The 16,666-nt window shown below is 62.3% G+C and overlaps 2 protein-coding genes across 7 annotated transcripts in view; both read left to right on the forward strand.

Annotated features, from left to right (window-relative positions):
* The window catches only part of IPO9 (importin 9), a 35,109-nt gene extending 27,379 nt beyond the window's left edge, over positions 1-7,730 (forward strand). For 2 of the 4 annotated variants that reach the window (XM_074317118.1, XM_074317120.1), the window contains 9 exons: positions 148-296; positions 728-856; positions 1,480-1,755; positions 2,048-2,304; positions 2,802-2,935; positions 3,462-3,584; positions 3,949-4,056; positions 4,235-4,311; positions 4,705-7,730. In XM_074317118.1, the coding sequence (XP_074173219.1) occupies positions 148-296; positions 728-856; positions 1,480-1,755; positions 2,048-2,304; positions 2,802-2,935; positions 3,462-3,584; positions 3,949-4,056; positions 4,235-4,311; positions 4,705-4,815 (1,364 nt within the window). In that variant the 3' untranslated portion in view covers positions 4,816-7,730. The remainder of the gene's footprint in view (positions 1-147; positions 297-727; positions 857-1,479; positions 1,756-2,047; positions 2,305-2,801; positions 2,936-3,461; positions 3,585-3,948; positions 4,057-4,234; positions 4,312-4,704) is intronic. The other 2 variants (XM_074317119.1, XM_074317121.1) reach the window with 1 other exon arrangement.
* A 134-nt stretch (positions 7,731-7,864) lies between these two features.
* On the forward strand, positions 7,865-14,710 carry SHISA4 (shisa family member 4). 3 transcript variants are annotated; one of them, XM_074317126.1, is made up of 5 exons: positions 7,865-11,912; positions 12,474-12,645; positions 13,285-13,418; positions 14,024-14,135; positions 14,331-14,710. In XM_074317126.1, exons 1-5 carry the CDS (start codon positions 11,783-11,785, stop codon positions 14,518-14,520), a joined length of 738 nt encoding a protein of 245 aa, XP_074173227.1. In that variant the 5' UTR covers positions 7,865-11,782; the 3' UTR covers positions 14,521-14,710. The 3 variants fall into 3 exon arrangements, with proteins under 3 accessions (XP_074173227.1, XP_074173228.1, XP_074173226.1); XM_074317127.1 differs by lacking the exon at positions 7,865-11,912 and adding an exon at positions 11,919-12,140 and having other exon boundaries at positions 14,019-14,135; XM_074317125.1 differs by lacking the exon at positions 7,865-11,912 and adding an exon at positions 11,919-12,140.
* Positions 14,711-16,666: the final 1,956 nt, after the last annotated feature.

Below are 16,666 nucleotides of genomic sequence, written 5' to 3' on the forward strand. Positions count from 1 at the left end.
CCTGTTCTTTCAGGTCATTCATGTGGCCCCACTAGGTCCCCGGTATGTGACACGTAACCCCAGCAGAAGTTGTTATGTAGGTTAGGGCCACACAGAAGCACATGCAGACCATCAGGCGGGGGTTCCGTGTTGCCTTGTCCACTTCAGACCCTGTCGTCGCCTCACTGGCCCAGGATATCTTCAAGGAGCTGTCCCAGATCGAAGCCTGCCAGGGCCCCATGCAGATGAGGCTGATCCCGACTCTGGTCAGCATCATGCAGGCGCCAGCGGACAAGCTCCCGGCAGGGCTGTGCGCGGTGAGTGGAGGGGGCGTGGGGGGCGGGGCTTCTGCCAGTGCCGCCTGCACAGCCCACCCCACTGACGGCAAACCCGGAGCACCGAGTCTCGGGGTGATTTCACTGGGCTCCTGTGCCCACAAGAACAGTGGGTGATTCTTGGGACTTTAAGGAAATGGCTCTTGGTCCAGAGGGAGCCCTCAGTGGATTGGGCAGAGCGCCACCCCTACTCAGCACCACTGAGTGTCACTGGCTGTCTCGGCCACTGCCATGTACCACCCGCCCGCTGGCGGGACGTGAGGAGGCTGAGAGCTCCGCCCACCTCCTCATTCCTTTTCTCTCAGAAACGTGCTCTGGTTGCTGTGTTGCTCCCACACAGGAAGGAGCCTGGTTGTGGGGCACCCCGGCCCCATCGTGGAGGCAGTTCTGAGCCCCCTTTCTTCTCTCCTCAGACAGCCATCGACATCCTGACCACAGTGGTGCGGAGTTCAAAGCCCCCCCTGTCCCAGCTCCTCATCTGCCAGGCTTTTCCTGCTGTGGCACAGTGCACCCTACACACAGACGACAACGCCACCATGCAGGTATCTCACCACGTGACTGGACAGGGACGCCAGCCCCACAGGCACGGGCTCCTAGGAGGCAGGGAATTCGGACCGTTTCATGCTTCTGAGATCTAAGTCTCACATCCGTATTTACCCAAATATGTCTGCAAAAGCTGGTCGTTCATGCTTCAGGGGTTACGACTGTAGACATGTGGATACCCCCCTATGTCGGTGTCACTGCTGTGGAAGAGGTGGCAGCATAGGGCTTGGGCCATAAGGAGGTCTCTTCCGGATATTTCTTTTATTGGTAAAGTCAAAGTGATGGGCTTTTGGGAATCCTAGGTACCGGCAGTCCCCCAATGACTCCTGCTTCTTGGGTGTTTTTCCCGTCCCAGAGGTGGTCTTTGTGGTTACGACTGTGTGCTTGTCCACTGTCCCTTGTGATGAGAAACACGCATTCTGGAGGTAGCTGGGTAGGTAGGGCAAGGACTGAGTGTGTCTAACGGTGACTGGCTGACAGGCGCGGGGCTGAGCCCCACAGCCCTCGGGGCTCCGCACTCTCAGGAGGCGTCGGCCTCAGCGGCAGCGTTGGCCGTACGGACTGAGGCTCCTGCTATCTGCACGCCTGTTGACGATCTTGCCTGCCACCCTTGTCTCCCCAGAATGGTGGCGAGTGCTTGCGGGCCTACGTGTCAGTGACGCTGGAGCAGGTGGCCCAGTGGCACGACGAGCAAGGCCACAATGGGCTGTGGTACGTGATGCAGGTGGTGAGCCAGCTCCTGGACCCCCGCACGTCCGAATTCACCGCGGCCTTTGTGGGCCGCCTCGTGTCCACCCTCATTTCCAAGGCTGGGCGGGAGCTGGGCGAGAATCTGGACCAGATTCTGCGTGCGATCCTCAGCAAGATGCAGCAGGCCGAGACGCTCAGTGTCATGCAGGTGAGGGGGGAGGGGTGGAGTCAGTGGTCAGGCCGTGACGCTGGGTGTCGCGGGGGGGGGGGGGGGGCGCTTCCCTCACGCCTGTCATGGGGTGGAGTCAGCGCACGGTCCTGGTTACCGTGCTCTCTGACTGCACTTGTAGGACAGTCAAGTGAAATCATTCTGTGTGGGCTCAAGAAACGCTGACAAGGAAAGCTCCGTGCTTCTGTTTCTTGACTGCCGGCCCCACTCCCTCACCGCCTGTCTCGGAGATCGGTCTCCCTGAAGGGTGTCCCCTCTTGTCGCCTCCTAGTCCCTGATCATGGTTTTCGCCCACCTGGTGCACACTCAGCTGGGGCCCCTGCTGGACTTCCTGTGCAGCCTCCCCGGGCCGACCGGCAAGCCCGCCCTGGAGTTCGTGATGGCCGAGTGGACCAGCCGCCAGCACCTCTTCTACGGGCAGTACGAGGGCAAAGTCAGGTGGGGCTGCGGCGTCGCTCCTTCCCTGGCCGCACCTGGCGTCTCAGTGCCATGTCAGACGGCCCCATGTCAGTACGAGGGCAAAGTCAGGTGGGCTGCGGCGTCGCTCCTTCCCTGGCCGCACCTGGCGTCTCAGTGCCATGTCAGACGGCCCCTTCCTTGTATTCCTCTTCCCTTCTCTTTATTGCTAACCTATATGACCGGAAGAGCTGCCACCCTGAAATGCCCCCAAAGCAGCTGACATGGGGACACCATGTTTCCTCATCTGTCGGCTGGAGACCCTCTGCCTCAGACCTCACGCAGCCGGGCACTGTGGTGGCTTGTTCGCCTTCTGACCCCGGACTTTGCTCCCACCCATGGGTCCTGATTCCCCATCGCACCTCCTAGCAGGGACCCCAGTGTGAAGCTTACGCACACGGCTTTGCTCCCCAAGTCTTCCCATTGGAGCGTCTGTGGACGCTGAACCCCAGCTGAACGGTCCTCCCTGAGAGTAGTGAGCAGACTTGTCACCGTCAGACAGCCTTAGCACGTGCCCGCTCAGCCCCTGGGCCCGGCTGGGGCTGAGTGACCCTCCGACCCCCCGCCAGCTCTGTGGCCCTGTGCAAGCTGCTTCAGCACGGTATCAACACGGACGACAAGAGGCTGCAGGACATCCGCGTGAAGGGCGAGGAGATCTACGGCCTGGACGAGGGCGTGCGCACCCGCTCCAAGTCAGCCAAGAGTGGGTGCCGCTGGGGACGCGGGGGTGGGGGCGTGCGCTGTCAGCTCTGCGTTAACTGTGACTGGTAGTGCGGGCTTTGGTGAGGCGCGGCAGAAAGCAGCAGGGGTGAGGGGTGAGCAGCGGGTCCGGACACGAGGGCCCTTCCTGTTGTTGGACATCAGGAAGCGTCCGCTCAGGCACCAGGGACCCACCCGGCTTTGTTGGGGCTCTAGTACCAGTGACCCCGGTGCTTTGTGGGTGGTGAGTGCACGGCTGCTCTCGCGCCTGGGGCCTCCTCGCCCCCTCCGCTGCTTCTCCAGCGGCAGCTCGTGGGGCCAGCGCATGCTCGGCAGTTACTTGGCTCCAGCTTGCTTTCTGGCAAAAATGTCGCTCCTCTAGTTCCCAAGCTCTCGTGTCTCCCGACTTCTGAACCCTGGTGACACCAGGTGGACTGGAATTATGGAACTGTGCGTCGCTCTCTGCTGGCAGCAGGACAGGTGTTGCCAACAGTGAGCCCAGTGACAGCCTGACTTTCTCTCCTTCCCAGACCCTGAGCGCTGGACAAACATTCCTTTGCTGGTCAAGATCCTAAAGCTGATCATCAATGAGCTGTCCAACGTCATGGAGGCCAACGCTGCCCGCCAGGCCACTCCTGCAGAGTGGAGCCAAGGTGCCCAGGCCGCCCCGCCCGGCTGCCCGCGCGTCACCACTGTCAGGGTGTCTGTGGGGCTGATGGAGTCGCTGCTCCGAGGCGTTCACTGCACCTGCTCTGGCCGGCGTGCTGGGCAGGCAGAGCCACTTTCAGGGAGGCAGCTGCCGCGGCCCTTCCAGTCTGGGTTCCCTCCAGAGCTGCTCAGCCCCTAATCGCCCGGCTCTTCCTCCCAACTTCCTGGGAGGTGTGGCCATCCCTGGTTCCTCCCACCAGGGACTGCAGGCCACGTGGTGGACACCCGTTGGGCTCTCTGCCCCGGCCTGTTTGGGTTCGGGAAGGGACAGTGTGTGCGTTACAGCAGCTGCTTCTCGTCTCCACGTAGATGACGGCAATGACATGTGGGAAGACCAGGACGAGGAACAGGACGAGGACGAGGAGGACGGCTTGGCTGGCCAGCTCCTCTCCGACATTCTTGCTACGAGTAAATACGGTGAGCGGTTTGAGGAGAGGAGCGGTGGGAAGTGCCTCTTCTGCGCGTGCGGTACGGGAGGCGGGCGCCAAAAGGGCATCGGTGTCGGTGGGCCCCCCGCTTCCCGTCAGCCACACCCGGTGACGCCTGTCCCCCGGCCTCTGCCTGAGCCTCCCTCCCGTGCGGCTGTGTCTCACAGAGGACGATTACTACGAGGACGACGAGGAGGACGACCCTGACGCCCTGAAGGACCCTCTCTATCAGATTGACCTGCAGGTGAGACTGTCCAGGGGACGTCTTGCAAGTGACAGTGTCTCAGGCCCCGGATCCAGGGACATGGGCTCAGACCCATTTGTCACCCACCCTGCAGCCTCAGGGCCGAGTCCCTGGCTTGCTGCGTGGTCACAGGCTCGGGGAGGGCGGGGACTTTCCCCGGCGTGTTTCCTGCCAGTGCTGTGAAGGCTGGAGGATGACAGGCGTTCTTGGGGAGCTGTGCTCCCCGGGGGACCTGAGTCTCTGGGTGGAGGCTAAACTCGACCCCAGGAGTAGACAGCCCTGCCTCAAGCGCCGGCCTTTGTCTGAACGCCCGAGTGCCCTCCTCCCCTCGTGGTTCTCATTAGAGCACACGGGTGACCCGGGGCCTTCGTGACACCAGCGTCCTCCCTCCAGGCGTACCTCACGGACTTCCTCTGCCAGTTCGCTCAGCAGCCCTGCTACGTGATGTTCTCCGGCCACCTTAACGACAACGAGAGGCGGGTTCTACAGACCATCGGGATCTAGAGAACGAGCCTGTCCACGCTGGCCTGTCCGCCTGGCCCAGCCACCAACCAGTTTGCCGCCCTCGGGCTTGGAGATGCACTTTCTTCTCCACCTAGAGTGGCCTCCGGACTCTCGGCCCTTGGCCTTTGCAGAGTGACAGTGACGACCATTCAGACCAAGCTCGCAGTGCTGTCACGTGGGAATGCTGGAACAAAGGACACCTCTCAAAGCCCCCCGGAAGATCCCCGAGCTCTAGAGCCCTTTCCTCTCCACGAGCGCCCCCACCTGTGTCCTTCCGGGCCTCTGCCAGCCCGTCCAGAAACATTGCCCACGACAGTCGTGGCCAGGGCTTATTGTGCCTCGCCGGGCGCACAGGAAGTGACCGTCTGTTCCAGATCACCCGCTGGCTTTCACAGGACGTCGGATGTGCTCAGATAGGAGTGCCCTGGAGAGCGGGTGCTCTCTGCCCTCCTGCTCAGGCGTCTGGGTTCTCGGTAGGAACGGCAGGAGCAGCCCTGGCTGCGGCGCGAGGCCTTCCCTCCTGCCGGCAACACTACGGCTCCCTGTCAGAGGACTCACCTTGTTCCTGCCTCTTTGCATGACAGCCCCTCCCCGAGCTGTTCCTGTGTATACAGACGTGCTCACACTCAAAGGAAGCCAGACACATGGCAATTTGTTTTTCCTCTTTTAGGAAAAAAAGGGGGAAAACAGATTTTTTTACAAGTCCACCTGACCCAACTATATTTAATACGCCTCCCACACGTTTCCACAGACAGTCAGTCCAAGGTTACTCCCTTCCCCAGAGACCCTCTGAAGTGGTTAAGTTGTAGCCCTGAGATTTGCAGCGCGTATTTTTCTAGGAGAGTAAAGTAATCTTTACAAATGAACTCAGTCCACATGATACGAGGGGTCTCAGCCCCTCTGCCTCTGTGCCCTTGAGAAGGAAGATGAAATACAGGAAGGACTGGGTGGAAGCCAGCTGCCCCAGCCGCAGGCGACGCCGAGAACGGGTGCGGTCCCGTCGGTGTCTAAGGAGGTCCCTTCACTGGGAACTTGATCTGCCGTGGGTCCAAAGGGTGAGAGGATAGAAATCAGGCAGTGCCCCCCCCCCCCACAGCAGTCTGAGGTTGGTGTTGTCACAGGAAGCGGAATGGGAAGTGTGTGCAGCTCTCCATTGTCAAGGGAAGGGCCCCGCCGTGGGGCATCCCCCTGCACACGTCCACGGAAGCCTGAAGATTCTGTGGCCAGTGCTGTCCTTGTGTCCAGCTCCCGCGGGGGTGGGAGGCGGGCGGTCAGCGCTTGCTGCCAGCCAGCTCTGCGCCCAGGACAGCCTGTCCCTGCGTCGGGGAGGCCCTGATGGTGGAGAACCATGGCAGGTCTGGCCCGCTGGTTCTCAGGAAGCCAGCCGGACCTCGAGACTCCGTCCGTAGCAACCGCAAGGCCATGCGGAAGGTCCAGTGCTCACGGGCAAAGCAGCCCTCGGCTTTGGCACCGAAGCGTGGTCTCGTTTCGGCAGCACCGGGCTGCTGAGAGCCGGTGTGTGGGGCTCCCACACGGAGACTGGTGCCCTCCTGGTTCCAGGGTAGGACTGGTCCTGAGGAAAGAGTCCTCGTTACCGTGGTGGGGTCACCCTGCCGTCCGACCCCGTGGTGTGCAGGCACTTCCTGTGTTTCTGGAGCGTCTCGCATCGTCCCTTGTCACCTTTGCAGCAGGTGCGCAGTGGGTCATGCCCACTGCTGACGAGGACGACGTCTGAGCAGGAAGAAGAGGTCTGCCCCAGGCCGTGGGCTGACCACAGGTGGACTGGGCTCCTGGGTGTCTGCTGTGTCTGGCTTCGTCCTGGAAGGGCAGGGCCGGGCGAGCTGGTTAGAAGGAGTTGGCAAGCCGGGCGTGTGAGTGGAGCCCTGGGCTGCTCTGACACGTCAGGTCGGGCCCCACCGAAGAGCACCTGGAGGCGTAGGGCTTCCCAGGAGTTGGCTCACCTCTCAGTGGGGAGAATTGAAGGGGAAATGGAAGACAGAAGGAGGGAAAGGCCAAGAAAGAAAGCCGGGATCGCAGATCCCTGAGCTCTCAATGACGTGACTGCGGCGTGTGAATGAATGACCCCAGCAGACAGGTGAGAGTGAGACGGGCATCGCTGGGGGCGTAGACGCTCAGTGTGGGCTTAGAGCCAACGGTCCAAACTACCTCACCGTCTGATTTTGTTAACGCGCTGGAAAAATCTGGACACGGTGAAATGAAAGCATTAGGGAGACAAGTTGGTACCTGGCCACCAGCCATCAGACTGCGGGTTGAGCCCATGAGGGAGGGGCTGTGATGGCCCCCGGCTGTGCTTTGTCCTTGTCCCCTCCAACAGCCAGGAGAGGGTTTCTTGTGCCTTCCCCATTTCCAAAGAAGCAGGCTATTGACGGAAGAATCTGCTAGGTAAGGGGTTGCTACTGGTCGCATTTTTGGATAACAGGAAACCTCTGGAATCGGCAAGCTGTGAAAACACACAGATTCTAAGTGTCAGGTATTCTCACAAAGAGCAGGTTGACAAGGCATCCGTGAAAGACGGTGAGAGGTACAGAGGGGAGACCGCTCCTGGCGATTCTGTGTGCCACGCGTGTCATGTTGGGGCTGTCTGCGTGTCCTCAGAGCTCCAGTGTGGCCTGGGCTGTGTGACTGTCAGAGTGTGGGACTCAGACGATCTCGTTTAGACCGTCGAGGGCGTGGGTGGTTTTGATTTCCCCACGTATAGATTGGTGGCACGAGGCACAGAGATACTGTGTTACCTGCGTAAGGTCACAGCAGGTGTGTGATTTCAGTCCAAGTAGACTGGACTTTCTGCCGGTTCTCTCTCCTCTGTGCTGCCAGGCAGATGAGGGGAGGACGTTCCAGGGGAAAGAGTCTGAGGAAAGATCGTCATGGAATAAATTGCCTTTTCTGAGCTTCTATTGGCGTTTCTGGTTCACAGGGCTCTGAGGCAGACAGACAGGAAGGAGAGGGAGGACAGGTGGTGACGGGCCCTCTCCGGGGAAACAGCTGACATGCTCTGGTTTGCTCTCAGACCCATTTTACGTCAATCCAGATGTGACTGCAAGGGTGACGTGGGACCTGGGTCGGGGCTGGGAGACCACAGCAGCTGGGTGATGGCGGTGGGCACCAGCGGGAATGACGTGGGACAGATTCGGTAGTGAGTTGGCACTGGGCAGAGGCGAGCTTGCCCGAAGTGAGCGCCATGAGACAGTAGAAGTGCCCCCAGAAGCTGACACCCGTTGGCAGTCACCCATCCTGGGAAAACCTCCCTCCACGGGTGGAGAGCAGATGGGAACCACACTTGGTCAGGATCCTAGTGGCACAGCAGCCAGAAGGACCTGTCGGTGACAGTCCCAAACCCGGATTCTCTGCCTGTGACTGCTGCAGCTGCAATGCCAGCCGTCTAACAGGGACCCCATCTTCTAGTTGGGGGTTTGTGAGTAGGTGAGGAAGGGCGGCATTACTGTGGTCTTCCTGGGGTTCAGGCTGCACCCGGCTTTCCAGCCCGTCTGCCACATGTGGTTTGTGCTGTAGCAAGTGCCGTGAGGGCCTGGCTGGGGGTCCTCCGTGGTCCCTTCAAGTCGAGAGTTGCTGACACGATGTGATCCCATAGGTGGAGGGAGGAAGCTGGGGCGGTGACACCCCTCGCCTCCTTGGTGTAGGATGGGGAACTTAGCACCCACCTCAGAGGAGCCTCAAGCGGTGAAGTGTCTCATCCTGTGTCCCCGTGTCCCCACCGGCCGTAGCGGGGAGCCCTGGTGCCTCACTGGATTAGAGTGGCTCAGTGCAGGTCAGATGCTGCTGCAAAGTCAGGGTCTCGGTGACCAAGGGGAGGATGGCCCTCCCTGTCTGGGGAGCAGGGCAAGTGGGAAGGCTGCCGCCCTGCTGGGCAGACCCTGACCCCCTCTGATTGGAAGTGACCGCGTATTGGTTCCGTTCGCTAAGCCTTCTCCTCCCCTGGTCCGAGGACAGCCCCACGCTGGGCACCTCTGCAGCACGAGGGCAGAACTGGCAGACGGCTGGGCCTGTGGGTTCTGTGGTGAAGGCCTGGGGTCTTGGACAAAAAGGGAATGTGGGGGAAAGGGGTCCCAGCAGACAAGGAGGGAACAGAAGTCCATGGGGTGTGTGGATGGTGAGAACTGTGCCCTAAGCCTGGCAGGGCACCTGGAAACGACAGGACTTTCTAAGGAAATGGTGGTGCGTGGTCCCTGGACGTGGGGCAGAGAGCCGTGTGGACGGACGGCCTGGGGGGGCTCACCTCAGCCTCGCCAGGACCTTTCTGTGAGCCTGGGGAGGACCCTGATTCCTCTTTCCCAGGTTCACGAAAAGGTCCCCCAGTAAGACTGGTTCCTGCCCGGCCAGCCAAGTAGAGACGGGCTGCGCTGACTCAGCCGCCGACGGGGAGAAGAAACGGCGTTTCTCCTGCCCTGGCCTTTGTGACGTTGCACGGGGCCTGTCCCTCAGCCCGGGTCAGGTCCACAGGGCACCAGTTCCCGGCCAGCCCTCGCCAACTCAGGCGTCCTAGTGGATCTGACTGAGCCATGGTCCCTTCACAAGTGAGGAGCGGGGACCAGGGGGTGGGGTACCCATCAGCACAGCAGGCCCCGTTCTCAGCTAGTGGCTAAGCGCAAACCCCAGCCAGACGGTCCTGTATCAGCGGGTGATTTGGCGAGTGCGATGAAAGACCTGTGCAGCTCCATTCCCTAGGCCACCGACCAGGCATAGTCTTCCTGTTTCGGGGTGACGGCTAGAAGTTGCTAATTAAAGAGCGCTGCCTCGCGTGAGGCTGTTAGATGGTACTGTCTACTCCCAAGTCCGCTGCCATTCTCGGTGCCCAACCTGCCGTGACAGCAAGTCTCGCCAAGAAAAGAGCCAGGCTTCTGCCGATCCGGCAGCTCCCCCGTGCATGTGGCAAACACACCCAGGTGGGAAGGGTGGGCGACGGCTGAGGCCATGTCCCTAAGCGGTTCCCGGGAGGGGGTGGGGACAGACGGGGACAGCTGTAAACAGCCTTCTTCCTCTCACCCCCAGATCCCAAAATAGCCCTGTCTGCCCCCCTCCCTGCCCCGAGCTGGCAGGGCTATAGGCAGAGTAGGTGCCCTTCAGCGGTCCCCTGGCTCCCTCTGCCCACGGGCTGGGCTGGGTGGATAATTCGCTGCCCTCTCCACACAGGCTCCCGTTGGGAGTGAGGGCTGGGCACCAACCTTCCCCCGAGTGCATGCGGTTTGCCAGGCGTAGCGTGGAGCATTCTAGACCCAGCGTTTAGGGAGAGGCGGCGGGTGGAGAGGCATGGCCTGGGCCTCGAAGTCACAAAAGCCCATTTCAAGTCCCTGCTCTGAGCTGGAAAATTCACTATTTCCAGCCAGTTTCTTCTGCACAATGGGACAGTCATCCGTACTGTTAGCTGCGAGTGTGATTTCCAGGCCCCTTGGGGGATCCTGCCCCGGGCCCAGTCCATCTTCTGTGTCGTCTGGTCACAGATTAGTGTCTGCCTCCCACTTTCTAGGACCCATCCCCTCACGGGGGCCAGGAGACGGGCTTGGTGACAGGACGCTCCTGCGTGCTTTTACCTGGAGCAGGTATCGTGAGGCCTTCCAAGCCTAAAGACGCCCACCACCGGCCAGGCCCGTGGCCTCTCGGGACTCAGGCCCACCTGGTGACATAGCCCCAGGTGCCAGCGGCCCCACTAAGTGCCAGCTCTCCCTTCTGGCCTCGTCTGTCACCTCCCATCCAGTGGCCTAGAATTTTTCAGTGAGAAAGTCACTGATGCTGCTGAGAGCATCAGCCAGGCGTTGGAGGAAAAGAATAGGAAAGGAGTAAGAAGGAGGCGTTTCAGGAGCGTGTGGCTTTGTTTAGGTTGGTTTTGTTTTAATAGGAGACACTCGAGGTTTTGTGGGAAGGAGAAGGTAAAGGCCCGGAAGAGAAGGGACAGTGAGGACAGGATGGACCCCACGGGTCTACGTGGCCCCTGGCGGGTCCGCCCGCCCCCTGAGTCATTTAGCCAACGGCAGTTCCTAGGCCAGGGCTGGGTGGCAAGTGACCCACGACTGCCTGGTCCCTGCGTTCATGGCATACCGTCTAGGGGTGGTGGCTTGAGAGATGTCCCCCTGTGCCCTCTGCACTTACATGTCCTGCATGAGCAGTTAGACCTCCCCCCCCCCCCCATCAGACCAGCAGCCACTCCCTGGTGCAGGAGCTGAGCCTGTCCCCTGGGCGGGGTACGAGCACCCTCGGGCCCAGGACGGGCAGCTCGTCTGTGACTGTCTTCCCCTAAGCTATTCAGGTTGTGGGGTCCCCTCACCTCAGAACCCCCGGAACTCATCCACAGCTCCTGCTGTTGGGCCCAGGGACACACTGTTGCCCCTGCCGTCTGGCTGGTCTGCCGTGAGCGAGTCCTGTAACTGGAGCCCTTCCTCTCCCCGAAAAGCAGGGTGACGACAGCGCATGCCCAGGGAACTGCGGGGTCTCAGATAAGGTACACGTCCTCGTGCTTTGGAAAGGGCTGTGTGTGGCCAGGAGTTAAGGCGGGCGTTCTATTCTCTCCCTAGCCTGGCCTGCGGGTTCGGGGCAGGCACCCCATGTAGCATGGGGCTGTCCCCAACACTCAGGTACATTTGTAAGGCGACTGATTCCCCCACCCTAAAACACTATCTGACCTGTGACCCCTGCCCTCTGCTCCCCTGGCCATAGAGTGTTTCTGAAGGACCGTTCTCTGAAAAGGGGGTGTCTGCCTGGATGGGTCCCAGGTGGCCAGCAGCCTGCCATCCCACTAGTGAGGCCATAGGCTGGTACATGCCAGCACTGCCCACTGGGAGGGGGAAGGGGCCATCTCAGGAAGCCAGTGCAGCTGGCAGGGTCCAGGCCTGTGGGCACAGTGGGGACACAGCTGCCTGCCTTTCAATGGGTGCCTGTGTTCCGGGAGTGGAGGCGGGGTGACTCCGGCCTCTCTTCCCTCCCCGCCCCCCACTGGATGCCCCGGGCTGGACGTTGGGGCACAGGAAGGTCCAGCCCTGCCCCTCCAGGGTTGGCCACGCGCTTTGGCCTTGGCACCAGAATCAAGGCTTCTGGGGTCTGCGAGCCTGACTGGGCGCAGCAGAGGGGTGAGGCGTGGGCCTCAGCTCCCATGCAGGAGCCAGCGCTGAGCTGGGACAGGCACGGGTCGCGCGCATGGGGTTGTCAGCTCGCGGCTGGGGGCGTGGCCGGTGGGCGGGGTCACGGCGCTGGGACCTGTCAGTCCGGGCCCCCAGAGACGAGCCTGCCCCGCAGCACCCCTGCCCGCGCCATGCCGCTCGCTGTGATCGCCCTCCTGGTGCTGGGGGCCCCCGTGGGTAAGGGGCGGGAGCCAGGCCTCAGGTGGGCTGGGCGGAGGGGGAGTCCTCAGCGCGGGGTCCCCCGAGACCCTTGGGCTACGAGTCCACTGGGAGCGGGAGGGAGAGGCCCGGAATCCGGGCCCTGGGAAGCTGACCCTGGGGTCGGGGTCGGGCTGAGATCCTCAGGGTGGACACAAGAAGCAGCTCTCAGGTTCCAGCTCCCAGCGGCTGGGGCCATGGTAGGGGGGGTTTACTGCGGGGGACCCCTGGAGGGGCCCTGGGAAGGGGCCCAGGGGTGTGGCTACAGGCAGCCAGAAAAGCAGCCTGGTAGCCGACTCCCCGCCCTGCCAGTGCTGGCCGGTACCAGCTGCCTGGGGTACCTGGACGAGAACGGCTCCTGGCACCCGGGGTTCAGCTGCCCGGCCTTCACCTTCTGCTGCGGGACCTGCCACCGCCGGTACTGCTGTGGGGACCTGAACCTGCTGCTCTCCAAGTGGCAGCAGAAGCACTGCCAGGGCCTCAGGTGGGCCGGCCGCGCCACTCCCCCGTCCTCTCAGGCTGTCCTCACTCCTGCCCTGCCGGGTCCACCCACGTTCTCATGGGAACCCTGGGCTCCCACTTGGTGACGAAGCTTGGTGTCAGGGCTCCCAGGAGCAGCCTGTCGGTGTGATCGGGTGCCTGGGGGGGCCGAGTGTCCCAGGTCCTTCCGGGAGCCCTCCCCTGGTCCTGTCAGACCCTGTGGAGCCAGGACTAGAGTCACAACCCAGACTGCAGTGCAGTTTGTGGAAGATGCTGTAGCCAGAGGTGGGAGACCGGGGTTCATTCCCAGGCCACTTCTCCCTCGCTGTGGCCTCGGGTTATGGTGTCCTCTTTGTAAAATGAGGGCCCGCTAGTATGAAACGTGGGGCGGCTATGAGTTTGGACCGGGATCTGAGAACGATGCCTCTTGGTTCCACGGCACCTTTCAGTGCTGCTGTGAGCTGCAAGTCCCCAGCGCCCCACGCCGGCCGGGGGACTGCACAGCCTCGTGGGAAGCAGGGCCCCCTCGGTCTCACCCAGGCCCTGGCCAGAGCCCACACTCCCCCAGGCCTCGGCTGCCGCAGCCCCATACCCAGGGCCCGTAGCAGTGCTGCCGGCTGAGGGGCCTGTTTTCTGCGTCAAGTCCCAAGGCCCTGGCAGGTGTCGCCTCCGCTGTGGCCCTGTTTGTGGCCGTGGTCATCACCAGCCTCTGCTGCTGCCTCTGCACCGGCTACCACCTGCACCGCCGGCGCCAGCAGCTGCACAGCCTCTTTGAAGGTAGGGACCATGCACGCGGGCCTGGGGCCGGGGCTGAGCCCGTGTGCACACGCCTGCCAGCACGTAGCCCCAGCGAGGGTCACGTGTGGGCCCGCACTGTACTGTACGCTGCGCTCACACGCTAGTACTCAGACGCCAGTGTGCCGCCCTTTGGGGGGGGTGCATGCGAAGGACTCCCAGAACGTGCAGGGGTGGCGCTGACTGGTGTGCCTGCCCGAGTGTCGGCATGTGACTGCAACATGCCCAGACCTGCTGACACCATATGGGAGAGCAGAGTGGCAGAGAAGGGCTGGGGGACTGGGGGACCCCTGGGGGCTGCTCTGCTAGATTTCAGACCGCCCCCCCCCCCCCCCCGCTGCTGCCCTTTCCTCGTCCAGGTAGGACAGCCCCCTGGCTGTGCTGACTGGCTCGTGGGGTCTCAGACCTGCTGGGGAAACTACGCTAAACACAGATGGGCCCTTGGAGGCCGCGCCAGCCCCTGCACAGCTGGGAGGCCCGGGCAGCAGGGCCCAGAGGGCAGAGCCCAGAGGTGGTCACCTGGGGCAGGAAGAGGAGGTGCCCCGTGGAGGTGGCGCTTTCAGTGCTGCTCCTTGTCCCCAGTCCAGGCCATTCCAATGACAGGCCCTGCAGCCCTGCAGCCTGGCTTCCTGTACCCACCCACTGGCCCTTCCCCGCACCCACTCTACCCGGCCGGACCCCCTGCACACAACCCTGCAGGTAAAGGACCAGCCTGCTGCCCCTTGTCCCGCCTGCTCCCACCCCTGCACTGGGACGTCCCCTGCCCCCTCTCTCACCCCAGCCCCGTCCCTCCAGCTGGAGACTTCCTGCTCCCAAGGCCTCCTGCAGCCTGGGGCTGGGGGTGGGGGTACTTCACACCCTGCATGCCCCGACCTTCATCCCTCTTGCTTTCAGCTCCACCCCCGCAGGTGCCACCACAGCCCTCCTACCCAGGAGCCTAAGGAGCCAGCACTGTGCCTGCTGCCCCTTCACTGATGGCCCTGCTGTGTCATGGGCAGGGGCCCTCCGCTCAACAGGCCCAGGCCAATCCCTGCCCTGTGCCTTCCTGGGGACCGAGCCCCAAGGATGTGGGACTTGGTCATGAATGAGGGCCGGGTGGGTAGGGCTTGGGTTCGTGGACTGTTTGTGCCAGGGCCAGGAGGACATGAAAGCCTGGGTCACAGCCCCTGCTTCCTTATGGCCCCTCTGCTCCCAGGGTGCCTGCTGGTGCCACTGTGGGCAGAAGCCCTGCTCCCAGCCACCCCACTGGATTAAAGCTGTAAGGACACAGCTCACTGCTGGCAGCTGCCCATCCCTGAAGTGGGAACCAGGGGCAGGGCTGGAGCAAACGCCACCTTCACCACACCACAGGCAGGGCCACTGCAGGCTGAGGACGCTCAGGTCTGGTTCCCACTGCCAACGAGGTGGATTCTGCTCCACTGGGAAGAGGGCGCCCATCTGTACCACAGAGCTTGCTGCGGGCTGTTCCCCTTTGGGGCCACATAGATTGCGTTTGGCCCCGTGACTGTCTGACCTTGTGTATGTCTCTGAAGGTCCCCAGGTCTCAGTTTGCTCATCTGCAGAAGGGGTCTGTCATGAGGGTGGAATACACATGTGAACTTCTCCTTCCTCCCTCAGCAGAGGGCCCAGGACACACTGGTGCAAGGTGCTTGTCACCTGCCTTGCATCCTCGGGACCCCAGCAGGTCACCTCCCTGAGGCCCATGTCAGTGCCAGCCACTGGGATCTTCCTGTGCATCCCCTGCCTGCTATCCAGGGATACCAGGACTTGTTGGGTGACAGAGCCAGGGAAAGAAGTGTACAGGTTTTAATTCAAGTGGGAAAAGTGCTGACTGCACAAAGCACTGCCAGCCAGCTACTTCCTGTCCCGCCTGTCCCCATCCCCCCCCTCGGTTTCCTCCCCTCTCCACCACAGGCCCCCACTCCTGGCCCCCCAGGATGCCTACGGCCTCTGGGCTCCTGCTAATGCTGGGGCCACAGATGCAAATCCACCTTCTTTCTGAAGGTGGGGGCAAGACTTGGGAGCTGGGGCCACAGGTGTCCTGGCTCCACACTCAGGAGAGGGCATCCGTGGGTCATCCCAAGGTTGGGAACCCTGTCTCCTCTCTCTCCTGAAGCTGGGAGGTGATTTGCAGGATAGGTTTTCTGAGTCTCTCGGGATCACCCTGCTCCTCAGCTAGTACCCCTGAAAGCCAGGCAGCCCCCCAAGGCCAGGCAGGTAGAGGATGGGAGCAGCAGTGGGGGTCTCTGGGATGGGGGTCTCCATGGTGTACATGGGTCCTGCCTCCCAGGGAGGGAGCCAAGACCCTGAGAGGAGGTGGGAGGCAAGTGCACTGCATTGCGGACGCGGTTGGGGGCAGAGCTCAAAGGGAAGGCAGGGTTCAGATGCGGGCAGAGGTCCAGGGTGCAGTGGGGGCCAGGAGGGAGCTGAGGAGGCAGCTGGAAAGCACCCACTTGGGGGGACGAGGGATAAAGGGAGAAGGAAGCAGAGGGGTCTGGAGAAGGTGAGCGGGCTGGGTGAGGGGAAGCTCACCGCTAGGGGCGGATGGAGGCCCTGTCACCAGCCCTGGTCGCAGAGGGTTGGGGACCCGCGTGGGAGAGGAGGTGGCAACACGTGACACGCAGGCTCGGGGACCTCGGTGGTCCAGAAGCGCGGTGGGTGGTGCCCGCTTCCAGACCCTATGCTTCTTAGAAAAGGCCCCTTGCATGACTGTGACCGCGGTCCGGCCTGGAGCCCGGGGAGGGCGGGCGGGGCAGGAGACCAAGGGGACCTCGCTCGGTGCACGGAGGGCATCCCGGTCGGCAGGAGCCTGCGCCTGGCCTGCCACCAGGTGGCGCTGCGCTCCCGCATCAGGTCGCGGGGGGGGGGGGGGGGGGGCACGTCTTCCATGTCGGGCGGTGCCCCCTTGTCGCTGGTAGACAGTAGGAAGTGCTTTGCTTTTCTTGGTCTGTGTAAGCTTCTCTCTGGTTTGGTGGAAAGGGCTTCCTAAGGTGGCACGTGCTGTGGCCGCCTTAGGACTTGGAGATTGCTGCTGCGGTCCCGACTCCCAGCAGCCAGGTGAGGAGGGAGACCTGAGCTGCCCTGTCATTGGCGGGTGGTGTGATCATGGCCCTGCCAGTGAAGCTCTCTGGGCAGAGCCTCCTCTGCGAAGTGGAGGGATGCTGTCCCCGCCCCCCCACCCCCCAGCTGCAGGGTCAGCTGCAGCAATCCAAAGCCCGCAGCTAACGCTA

The sequence above is a fragment of the Rhinolophus sinicus genome, linkage group LG12, assembly GCF_036562045.2.
Source record: "Rhinolophus sinicus isolate RSC01 linkage group LG12, ASM3656204v1, whole genome shotgun sequence".
Taxonomy (NCBI): Eukaryota; Metazoa; Chordata; class Mammalia; order Chiroptera; family Rhinolophidae; genus Rhinolophus; species Rhinolophus sinicus.